The sequence below is a fragment of the Camponotus floridanus genome, unplaced genomic scaffold (assembly GCF_003227725.1).
Source record: "Camponotus floridanus strain SB8 unplaced genomic scaffold, Cflo_v7.5 scaffold343, whole genome shotgun sequence".
In the NCBI taxonomy this organism is placed as follows: Eukaryota; Metazoa; Arthropoda; class Insecta; order Hymenoptera; family Formicidae; genus Camponotus; species Camponotus floridanus.
In genome coordinates, this window is record NW_020229485.1 from 79,927 (window position 1) to 92,913 (window position 12,987).

Here is a 12,987-nt window from a genome sequence, read left to right on the forward strand (position 1 = left end):
CTAACTTGGACGACTTTTCTCGAAAATGCAGTCAGATCCCTGATCGTAATTGAAATGCTTCCAAGATGGAAATTGAGAGTACACGCGCCAAAAAGTTCCTAACTTTAGATGGACCGAGAGACGAACTAGGACACGCATGACGCTACACGTCACATGCGTAGCGTCCCACGTTTTGTTTCCCACGGAGTTATCTCGAGTCGACTTTGAGAGAAGATTTATAAACGGAACTCTATCAACGTGTCGCGTTTATAAGAGGTAATTTTGATACGTCAGATAATTTTGACGCGCCTCTCATCGATTCACGCGTGTGATTACGCGTGGCAGTAAATAAACCCCTGTCGCGTTCGATCGTGTAGAAGTGATAGCGATTATATAGGAAGCCGAGTCAGCAGAAATTGTCGCAAAAGTCTAATCGAGCTCTCATACATATTTCTATATGGATGCTATGTAAATCGAGGCACGTATACAATACTATCGTAAGCGAGTGCGAGCTGATCCCACTGTGTATTTGTGCGCGTATACATGTTTGTTCGCTCTGGTTCAGAATTAAAAGTCAAAAGCTCCGTAGTTGGCCTCGATATTTTATTCGATACGCAAAAAGACTATCCTATCTTTTTCCGAGTAAGTAACACGAATTTGATGAAACTGCGTTTTTAGGTTAAATGGGCGATTGCCTCGGGAGACGACATGGTTAATCCGTAGAAATCCGTGATCTCTCAAACACGTGGACTCCGCTTACGAGAGACGCATGTGAAAGCTCGAAAGTTGTCGATCAACATTCGTCTCGCATTCCTCGGACTTCACTGACTACCACGACGTAAAACGTCGAGCTCCATGGTGCGAATTGTAACTTCAATTGTATTCTTCTTTTAACAAAGCAAATTCTGCGATATAAGCTATAAGACATTTATTAAAAAGCCAAAGGTTCAAATAATTCTCTCAAAATGTTAGAAAAAATCACTGAGATATTGCAATTGAAACACATAATTAGAGAGTTTCCTAGAAATATGAAATTTTGCTTCGCTTATGGATCAGGTGCGTTCAAACAGGTTAATAATGATGGCAATAACATGCTGGATCTCATATTTGTTGTACGTAACGCTAACAAATGGCATGCAGAGAATTTGGTAAATAATCCTAACCATTATGCTCAACCATTGAGATTCTTTGGTCCCAAAACAATCACAAATGTGCAAGAACAATTGGGTGCTAAAATATTTTATAACACATTGGTCAAAACAAATCAAGGTCAGCTCATTAAATATGGAGTAATTTCCGAGGTTTCATTGGTGGAAGATTTATTAGATTGGAATGATTTGTATTTAGCTGGGAGATTACATAAACCAGTTAAAGTAATTGTAGAACCAGATGAAAATTCTCAATTGCGCACTGCTCTGGTGCAGAATTTGCATTCGGCTATACATGCAGCTTTGCTGTTATTACCTGAACATTTTACAGAGATTGATTTTTTCAAAAAGATTACTAGTCTATCTTATCATGGCGATTTTCGAATGATCTTTGGCGAAAATAAAGATAAGATCAGTAATATTGTGCTACCACAATTGCATCATTTTAAACAATTGTATGAACCAATTTTGAAACACTTTGACAATTATATAGATATTCCAAAGTCAGATCACATGATTGTTACGTGTCACCAAGATATCAGTCCAGCGACTAAAATCCATCATTTGAATCATTTACCCAGAATGCCACAAGTTAAATTAGTTAGAGCATGGTCTCAGGGTCCAAGATCAAAAGACACAGAGGATTGTTTGCGCGCTATAGCCCATGATCCAGAATGCTGCGACATATTGGAGCAATGTTTAAAAGAAATTGTTTGGAGATCTAGTGTGACGCAAAGCTTAAAAGGAATTATAACGGCAGGATTTGTAAAATCTGTTAAATATAGTGGCGCCAAAATAATTAAGATGTTACAGTCGAATACCTCCAAGAATATTTTGCCCAAGCCTTCTCTGTCTGATTCAAGCAAAATCAAAGTTGTTCAAACTGTTGTAAAGAAAACAGAACCAAAAAAGGATGTTGAAAAACGCGTCGAATAATTACTGTATTTTCTCAGAAAGAGATAATTCATTTATACTATACATTTATTTATAAATATAATATATATTATAAATATATAAATATATAATATTATAATATTATAAATATATATATATTTATTTATAATATATTTATGATATATATTTGTAAATTCTTAACGAAGCTTGTATCACAAATAAAGTGGATAGTTACATATCAACAGTGTAATATTTTTTTCTATATAATGAGAATGATATTAAATGCCTTTAATTTGTGGTATATGCTCATAGAATAGTAAAACATTTTTTTTCAAGAAATTTTTGTTATAGAAAAATGAAACATTATTTACTTAAATATTATCTAATATCTAAAAATATTAATATAAGAATATTTTATATATGTATATATATATATATATATATATATATATATATATATATATACATACATATACATATACACATATATAAATATTATAAAACATATATACATATATAAAATATTCTTATATTGATATTTTTAGATATTAGATAATATTTAAGATATATTTAAGATAATATTTAAGTAAATAATGTTCCATTTTTCTATAACAAAAATTTCTTGAAAAAAAAGTTTTACTATTCTATGTCTATTGATCATATATATAAAAATGTTTTACTATTCTATTCCTATTGAACATATATATATATATATATATATATATATATATATATATATATATAGTGTTAAAAGTTCAATTTATAATAGTTTTTTTCATGCTTTCAGCATATAACTAGATTATGACAACGATGAATTCTGATTCCGAGAGTCAGGACAGCGATGATGGACGGCGGTTTCGTTTCGAAGCTACGCGCAAAGATTCAGTTGCACCCATAGAGACGGCAGATAAAACAAAGACTCCTAAGAAGAAGTCCAAGCATAAATCGTCCCATTGTGAAAGCAGACACTATCGAACAGATAGATTGAAAGAACGATTGAAACACGAAAGCAATAGGAATACAGACGACAAGGATCTCAAATACTCTGAAAAGCATTCGAAGCATGAATCGAAGAGTTCAAGGCAGGAAGATGGCAGAAATTCGCACAAAGATTATAGAGAGGGTAGAGACGCATCCGCCACAAATGGCAGAGGCTACAGGAATTCCAACGAAGGTGACGTGAGAGAGAAAATTTCGCGAGACTCGAAACGCCAATCGGATAGAGATCGAAGTATCCATCAAATGCAACGAACGCGAGAACATTCGTATGAGCGAAACCATCATAACGAACGAGCGTTTAGTGAAAAATACAAAAGTCGATATCACGAAAGGCATAAGCATCATTCTCGCGATAGGAGTCGAGATAGATCTCATCATTCGAGTAGATCAATCAGATCCTCGAATGGCGACTATCGGTCCCGAGAGGATCAGGGAAGACACGATACTTGTAAGAAGATATCGGTAAGAGAAAACAGATCGCAAGATTCGAGAGACTATTCTAAAAATATCGAAGGAGAATGTAGTTACAACGAGGCTTGTTCAAGCGAAAACACTAAAGAGGATTCGTCAATAGAGATTCAAGACTGCAAGGATTTGGATCTGTCTCAGTTCGATATTCTATCAGAGACTGGTGAGAATATATCCGATGGTCGAGATTCAGCAAGTCGAATGTCATCTCCGTGTTCACGTAAAATTAAATTGAAAAGACACGATTTCGAAGATCAATCCGAAAATTTTGCGAGTACGAAACGAGAAAACAACAGTGATGAAGCGAATGAAGAGAAACAATTAAAGGTAAAAAGAAGGAATTACGATCTGGCATCTAGTTCCACTAATAATAATCCTAGTGCCGTTTCAGATTCCACATCATCCGCGACGTTCTTGGTAACGAGAGAAACTCTTATAGATTCCGTGAGAAAAAAGACTTCTGAACATTATAAAGAAACGAAAATGTTGATTAATTCTGACAGCGAACGCTCGAATTTAGAAGAAAAGTATTTGCAATGTCTCGATTCTTTAGATGAAACGCAATTGTTGGGAAGAAATAGGGAAGAAACCGAATTTGTATATGGTCCACTTTTGCCACCAAAATCCTCATCTAACATCGGCATTACTGTCGGTGACAAACTTGAAAAGACATCATTGAATAGTCCTAATGAAAATAAAATCGACAACAACGACAAGACTGCGAGTTTTATTGGACCCTGTTTGCCACCTCGATTAAATAATGATTATCAAAACGGAAAGCAAGAAGACGCAGAAGATGCTGTTATGATTGCGATGGAAGCGGATATTGTTTTTGGACCAGCACTGCCACCACATTTGTTACAACGACAACAAAGTGAAAATGACTCGCAAGATAAAATTATTGGACCTGTACTACCCGACACTGTGAACTCGCATAAAGAAACTTCGATCGAGTTATCCGATGATGATTATGCGATAGGTCCTCTGCCTGTTGATCATCCAGCTCTAAGAAATAGCCGCGTGCACGAACAGTTAGATTTGAGAGCACAAAAGATTAAGCACGAAGGATATTTGGCAGAGGTAAAACAAATTAAATATTAACAATTAATATTTTTATCGATGAGAAAAAAAGCATATATTCATATTTTAGACTGATCTTGGAAATAAACGCGAGGAATGGATGACCGAGTTACCACCGGCACAAGCTGCTAATCTTGGATTGGGCCCGCGTAAATTCAGACTTCGAGATGGGCCAGATATGTCAGATAGATCATGTTGGACTGACACTCCTGCACAAAAAGCGCAGAAACAGAGAGACTCGGTAAATATAAAATAATATGCTGTTATTTATTTATTTTCTAAACTGAAAAATGTTTGCATCTTATTTATATTGCTATTAGGGATTCTATTTTCTTTATACATTTTATGTGTATACTGATATTCATTATATTCTTTTATAAGATTTAAAGATATTCATTGTATTCTTTTAGAAGATAAAAAGACTCGGAGAACCAGATACGGAACATGTGAAAGAATTTCATAGAAAAGACATCAACGAAAAAAGGAAGTCTGAGAAATCGCTATTAGAAATGCATCAAAGCAAAATTGCGAAGAAAAAGAAGGTAATTTGTTTTGTCATATTTTTCAAAAATTATGCTTTTATAAGAAATAATATTATTATATTATATACTTAATTATATTAAATCAATATGTTTTATACACCTATTTTCCTAAATTTACAATAATACTATTAAAGAAAGCATATTATTTTTCAGAAAGAAGAAAAAGAGGCAAAACAAAGTGGGATATCAATGAGAAGGCCATTTGATAGAGATATTGATTTGCAAGTTAATCGACTTGACCAGACGCAAAAGAAAACTATTCTGATGAAAGCACAGTTACTCGATGATAGATTTTCACGTGGACAAATCTAATATTTGGATTATTATGGTCAATAGAGATAAAATTATGATAATTGTAAATAATTGCTACTAATGAAATTAGATTCTTTCTATTAGGTACACTTTCAAATTGACAGATATTGAGTGTTGTTACAGATCGGTGCCTTGAATTAGTAGAGTTCTTATCATCTTTATTGATCAATTTTATGGAAGTAAATCTGAAGTGAAGTTAAATTTTAGCAGAACGCACTTTAGTCTAGTTATTCGTATTTTCATATCGTGATCTTTTACAATTTAGAATAAATATTAAAGTAAATTTTATTTTAATTTTAAAGAAATGCGCTTATTTTGCGTTTACAATCTTTTTGAAACAAATATATCAAAGAGTACATTTTAAATATATATTAGGAATTATCGAACTAATTATTTTAGTTTCAAGTTTTGGAGACTCGTTCTTTTTTGCGAATTATATTTCGTGGTGCAATACGACGAAATGTGAAGAGTCATTCTTTTTTGCGAATTCTGGAGACTCGTTTTTTTTTTTTTTGCGAATTATATTTTGTGATGCAGTACGACGAAATGTGTAAATTAGAGTTGGACGATATCTTTTATTCAATAGCATTCACTATGTATCTATATTTTGTATATAATATCGTTCCTAAGATCGATGAATCATATACGAGAGTAACTTATAGTAGTAATAACAACGATTGTATGGCGAATTTTTGCGCATGTGTTAAGTAGATACTTCGCTCTTGCTGTATCTGTTTGTCACATGTATTTTTTATAAGTGAGACAGTACAAAATAGTGTGATACTTAGCACTGCTGATATATAATCTCGTACATATTGTAGTGAATATGAAAAACTATGTTTTATGTCTGTGTTTAATTTGCACATATTTTGGAATGTAGTTGCGTGCAAATGAAACACATTATTATTGATTCAAGTACACTTTTTTAATGGCAGTTTTACATTTTCGGAAGCCTGAAACTAATATGTATGTGTATTTCTTTTATTCTATATTAATATTATTAGTTGATAAAATAATTAATATACATTTTAAAGTTGAAAAAAACTGAAACATTCGGCATCCAGAAGTGAAACTTTAAAACTTTGCTAATGTACTAATCTGTGAATTTTATCATTGCACTTTTCTATCATATCACAAAGGAAATTATGTCGTGCGATATATTATCAGGTTTAACTAGACTTTAGTAATTGTTTATTATCTTCTGCTGAAATTCCATGAATTTATGAATTTCTATGCATAAAAATAAATATGTTGATTAAAAAATTGTCTCTAATCTTACTTTAATATTAGTCAATATTTTTACATTAATAACAAATATATAATGATAAATATATGGTGATTCCTGAAAGCGATACGCCCTCTGTAATATAAAAAACGTGGATATAAACTACAAAACCAAGATCCACGAAAGTTCTCAGAGGGTAACATATATGTGCACAATTTCTGATTCTGTTCCGTGCTATGTAAAAAATGCCTGTAGTACACGAAATGCCGTCAGTGCTGTATAGCAAAACTCATATCTATATAAATAAATTTTTAATTTTAATTTTTTAAATAAATTTTGTGGTCCTCTCTCTTTCCCTCTCTCTCTCTCTCTCTCTACACATACACAAATAAACACACACACATATAATATATATATGTATATATAGTATGACGCTACAACTTTATTCTGAAATATCTGCGTTATGTTTATATATATATATATATATATATATATATATATATATATATATATAACGAATTAATCGAACGAATGCATTTCGATTCATCTTATCGTTTGGTATATATAAATATTTAATTCACTATTGGATTGATTGCGTTCCGACTCGCTTTTTTATTCGATATATATAAATATTAGTTTAGTCCAGTAGTCTCTTAAGTGTGAGTCCAAGAAGCAGATTTCGGATATTCACTGTAAGTCAGCCGCTCCTCGGGCGATCGGGACGAGATTTAAACGGTAGTGCCGCGAAATGGTGTAGAATTTTATGCAAAAAGAACGAAATTGCTATCGCGTCCGGAAGTCGAGATATAAATTGGCCGTTTTTCGTCTGCGCGCGGACGGTCGAAATCGTGCACAACGCCGCGCATGTTGCTTGCCTCTCTCGCGCGATATTCATTGTAACGCGGCGAGTAAAATGGCAAGCCGAATGCAATCGTTCGATTAATTCGTTAAATATTTATATATACCGAACGAAAAAGCGGACCAGAATGTAATCGTTCGATTAATTGATTAAATACTTATATATATCGAACGAAAAGATGAATCGGAATGCAATCGTTCGATTAATTAATTAAATATTTATATACGAAATTGGGATTTTGAAAACGCGAAAACGCGATAACGCGATAATACTATAACGCGAAAACGCGGTTACGAAGCGCAGCCGTCCGCGGCACGTTGACGGCACCGACGACGCGAAAGGGTACTTAGCTTCCGTTTTAGGTACCATAAGATTTATCGTAAATACAAAAATTTAAAATAAATCTCAAGGCACCATCCAAGTACTAAGCCCTCCCACCACGACAAGGTGTACCCCATGGGAGGGTTATATTATATATAATTTTATATATAATATAATATATACAATTGCAGCATTTATTTTGCAATATAGTATATAAATTTAAATTTGCATAACAAGACCGTAAAACAAAATCATTAGCACGGTATTGTTCATGTCGAATATTATGTTATTCATTGTTGAAATTCATTATTAAAATATAATATAATTGGAAATGTAATACAACATAATTTAACAATTTTTTTTTTTTTTTTTTTACGTGGGGAAAATGCACCTTATGCACACCCCGCCGGGACCTATTTAACGGTCCCGTCGGGGTAGTGTTGGGCTCTCCCCGCCGCCATTTTAACGGCAGGGACTACCAACTAAAAACCCCACGCGCCTTTCCTTAGTCTTCCAACGCACAAGTCCCCGGAACCATGTGCATAAGGAGCATTATATGGAGTAGCCCTAACAAACTACTATCCTATTATATGTTCATAATATTCACTATATTCAATATTATATACATTTAATATATATTCACAAATATCTGAAAAAAATAATTTTCTTAATATCTTCGATATTAAACTTTAATATTATAAGCTGTTTAGACAAATTTATATAAATAAAATTAATGAAATACAATTAATGAAATTATATATATCTCAAAATATATATAAATATATAAATTTTATAAAAATTATTATTTAAATTAAAATTTTAAATACATAAATACACAAACATCTATATATAAGAAAATAAACATATAAATTTTATATAAAAATTATTATTGAAATTAAAACTTTAAATACATAAATACACAAACATCTATATATAAGAAAATAAACTTATAAATTTTATATAAAAATTATTATAATTTAAACTAAAACCTTAAATGTATATATAAGTATATAAATACATAAATTTTGTAAAAATTACTATTTAAATTAAAACCATAAATATATAAATAAATGAATATATAAATTTTCGAAAAGTTATTATTTAAAAATATTATTTAGATTAAAATTTTTTTTGAAATTTTAATAATAAATCTTTTCCTATAAATTCTATTCATTCTTTAATATCTATTCTTTAATATCATTCTTAATTCTATATTAAATCTTTCAATTTCTATATTTAAAAATAACTTATAAATTCATAAATATACGAAATTTATTATTCATATTACTAAAAAATAGCTTAATATATAAATTTGTATGTTAAATTTTTCATTTAAAATTTCGTATTACATATAAGTACATAAATTACATATAAGTACATAAATTTCGTATTACATAAGTACATAAAATTTCGCAAAAAAATTCGTATTACTATACAAATTATTGAATGTTAACAAGTTAATTTTCATCCTTATATAAATAAAATACCTATAGAAAAACACTCAAAAAATATTGATCCCTTAAAAATTCTTAATATTAATAATATACGTGGGTCGTTTGATAAGTTTGGTAAATTTCCATGAAATTCAACGAGTATTTTGCAAGTTTTGAGACAGTCTATTTTTTTGACGGTTAAAAAATTGGAATCTCGTTCGACCAAGTGTATAGACCTCAATGGAGACTATGTTGAAAAATAACGTAGATTTTTTCCAAAACAATATGTTTTACTTGCTTTTTTATCAAATTTATCAAACGACCCTCGTAATTATTGAAATATTTATTAATTTGATTTCCCTAATATTATTTAAACCTACATTTCCTGATTCCTTAAAAGATACATAATATAAAATCAGCTAAATTAATGACATAATAGTCCTAACAATCCTCTACTTTTTGAATGGAAAATTAAAAAATCTTAATGATCACCTAATAGCCCTAACAATTCTATTCCTCGATTAAGTGAAATTATTCGAGGAAAGCCTATCTCTAATCACGCATATTTTAATTACGTGCCCTAATTACATTCTCTAACCGCATGCCCTAACCGCGTGAATAAATGTCCGACATTACGTATTGTACGTAAAGCTTTTCTTCAGGCCAATTGAACTTACTTTTCGTTGATTCTGGCCACTTTCTCGCTTGATCTCTAATCAGAGATCGAAAAAGGAGATAAACACTCCTTCTTTTGCCGATTAATTATCGGCAAATGAGCGTAAATATTTCACGCTCATCGTAACGATCGCTCGATTTTACGATCGTTTCTTAAATATTTGAATATAACTTTATTTTAACGCAAATAAAGCCAAATTACTACAAATTTCTATATACTATATTTTCTAATAAAATATAAAATTCATGTACGTGTATAACTTTTATGATATTACAAATTATTTAATTAATTAATCGTTTGGCTTTATTTTAAGTTAAAGTAAAATTTAAAAACAATATCTACAAACAAATTCTACAATGGATGAGCTATGATATAAGAAATTAGAATAAAATAAGTGCGCGTTATAAGAATAAAGTAGTATCAAAAATTGATAAAATTGTTAAAATTATTAATGCGTGCTCTTGATTTAATAAACTAGTCAAGTCTTTACAAAAAAAATTTTCTTTTCTTGATTCTCTTTTTTAAATTAATACTTCAATATATTTTCGCAATAGATGCAAAGCATTTCGAAAGAATTTATTAAAAGTTATTTAATTTAATCTATCCTAGCTCATCCATTTTAAGGCAACGGACTTACTCTACAATTCACAATCTACAATCTACAATCTACAATCTACAATCTACATCTACAATCTCTACGAATCCGTTACCTTAAAGTTAAATAAAAGTTTTTCTCACTCACCGGCACTGATGCGCAACAGCGGAGTTGTTGTTATCGAAGCTAGTTGTCTGTAACATACAAATATAAAATTCATTTATATTAATGCTCACAAAATGCAATCAATATTTCAAAAAATTTTTATCGCGCGGAATTTTATATCCGATGTGTAAAATAATAAGCAGAGATAAACACGTGTGGAAAATTTTTATAAAATTTTAAAACTGTGTTTTAAGAAAGTTTTTTAAAAAGTTTTATATAACTTTTATAAAAATCTTTCTCTCTAATTTTCTCTTTAATTCATTTAAATAATAAGATCGAATTATTATGCGTACGATTTATAACAATTGATATACAAATAATAAATATTCACCATCAGGTTGCTCCGCCGATGCAAGATGCCTCTCCCAGGCCTCCTCCTCCTCTCATGTTGTTGACGCGCGATACTTTCAACGGCACTCCCGCACACACGAGCGATATTTTTATATCGCTATTTTCGTTATTTTACGCGCGATACTAAACGGCACTCCCGCACTAATTCGGTACGATTAAAAATTTTGTCGCGCGATGTATATATTTAATATATATATATACTTTGTCCGACACTCCCGGTTTCGGTACGAGCGAAAATCCCATTTCATTTCGCGAGAATCAATTTCGAGCCAACAGGTCGGGAATGCAACGATACAACGAGCAAAGATTAGGCCCGAACCGGAAAGAAGACGAAACGATTGACGGAATAGAGGAAAATAAAGTTCACCAGCTCTTTTTCGCGCATAATTATCCTATCTCGTATCGAACCTGGACCCGCTAAGCACGATTTCAAGTGACCCGCACGGATGCTATATCACTAGCGCAGTACACAAGGCTGATAGACGGTAAAAGAAGAGGATACCCACATTTTTTAAAAGCTAACATTCAGCAATTTAGAAAATGGGGAGGCAACCCCTTTTACCGAGCGAAAATCGTGCCTAGGGGAATCCACTCGACTCCTCGACAGGGTTAACACACGCTAGGCGTATGGCTGTAGAGTAGACGAGCAAAGAGAAGGGACCCATTGACGACCATTTCGAACAATCGATCGAGTTCTAACCGATTCGGGCCAAATCAATTGACGAAGCAGAGCGTGTTCATCACTAAGCCGATCGAGCGCGAAGCATCGAACCCGCGCGCCCATGTACATTTTGTACTGGACATACGTTCTGCGCGGCCGGCATCACCAAGTGCCACGTTGCACAAGGCGCGAGTACGTCGCAAAGCAACGACTCGATGAAACATCCCAGTTAGTTGGCGTCGGAAGGAGAGACTCGTTGACAAAAACGAAATTGGGATTTTGAAAACGCGAAAACGCGATAACGCGATAATACTATAACGCGAAAACGCGGTTACGAAGCGCAGCCGTCCGCGGCACGTTGACGGCACCGACGACGCGAAAGGGTACTTAGCTTCCCTTTCAGGTACCATAAGATTTATCGTAAATAGAAAAATTTAAAATAAATCTCAAGGCACCATCCAAGTACTAAGCCCTCCCACCACGACAAGGTGTACCCCATGGGAGGGTTATATTATATATAATTTTTTTTTATATATAATATAATATAATATAATAATTGTAATTAATAAGCTCTCTATAAAATATAATTAAATGGAGTGAGAGTAAAAGCTCTCAAATCCTTTACTCTCACTCCATTTAATAATATAATATATAATATATAATATAATATATATATAATTTAGAATTTATTTTGAAATATAGTATAATATAGTAAATATAGTATAAATTTAAATTTGCATAATAAGATTTTGATTAAATTGTGTATTTAATTAACAAAAATTGAGAAAATTTAAAGCATTGGTTGAAATATATTTAATTCTAATATTATATTCTAATATTATAAAGAAATATTATAATAAGCATGATCGAAATCGATGATCGAAATATCAAAACATAATCTCTTATACTCTTTTATGCATAATCTGTTTCAATTTTCAATCGCAGTAATGAATGATTGCGATTCGATAAAGATTTATCGTTGCATTACAGTTTCATGTCGTTAATTAATTTTTAATTATTTAATATTTATTAATATTCATAACAAATTATGTTTCAAGAATAATCATAATCGTGTTTAACAAAAAAAATTATAATATACGAAGCGTTTCTCACCACTACTTTATTACTCGAGAGTCACTGTGCGAATGATGAAAAAGCGGTAACGTATAGAGCCCTATTGTTTATATTTTATATTGTTAAAGTCGAACGTCGTGTTATCAATAATTAGATGAAATATTGTATTGTAAAATATACATTGTAAAATATACATTAACGCAGA

At 31.6% G+C, this 12,987-nt stretch overlaps 2 protein-coding genes across 2 annotated transcripts; both read left to right on the plus strand.

Moving 5' to 3' along the window:
• Nucleotides 1-14: 14 nt before the first annotated feature.
• On the plus strand, nucleotides 15-2,090 carry LOC105247992 (phosphatidate cytidylyltransferase, mitochondrial). The gene is made up of 2 exons (XM_020026480.2): nucleotides 15-255; nucleotides 658-2,090. Exon 2 carries the CDS (start codon nucleotides 945-947, stop codon nucleotides 2,061-2,063), a length of 1,119 nt encoding a protein of 372 aa, XP_019882039.1. The 5' UTR covers nucleotides 15-255; nucleotides 658-944; the 3' UTR covers nucleotides 2,064-2,090.
• LOC105247993 (NKAP family protein) lies at nucleotides 534-6,677 on the plus strand. Its single transcript, XM_011252494.3, has 5 exons — nucleotides 534-621; nucleotides 2,809-4,568; nucleotides 4,639-4,809; nucleotides 4,979-5,110; nucleotides 5,264-6,677. The coding sequence occupies exons 2-5, from the start codon at nucleotides 2,823-2,825 to the stop codon at nucleotides 5,420-5,422; spliced, it is 2,208 nt and encodes a 735-aa protein (XP_011250796.1). The 5' UTR covers nucleotides 534-621; nucleotides 2,809-2,822; the 3' UTR covers nucleotides 5,423-6,677.
• Nucleotides 6,678-12,987: the final 6,310 nt, after the last annotated feature.

Coding starts and splice junctions, on each gene's coding strand:
- LOC105247992 (XM_020026480.2), top strand. CDS start 945: ATGTTAGAAAAAATCACTGAGATATTGCAATTGAAACACATAATTAGA.
- LOC105247993 (XM_011252494.3), top strand. CDS start 2,823: ATGACAACGATGAATTCTGATTCCGAGAGTCAGGACAGCGATGATGGA. Junction 4,569..4,638: donor ACGAAGGATATTTGGCAGAG/GTAAAACAAATT, acceptor TTCATATTTTAG/ACTGATCTTGGAAATAAACG. Junction 5,111..5,263: donor AAATTGCGAAGAAAAAGAAG/GTAATTTGTTTT, acceptor ATTATTTTTCAG/AAAGAAGAAAAAGAGGCAAA.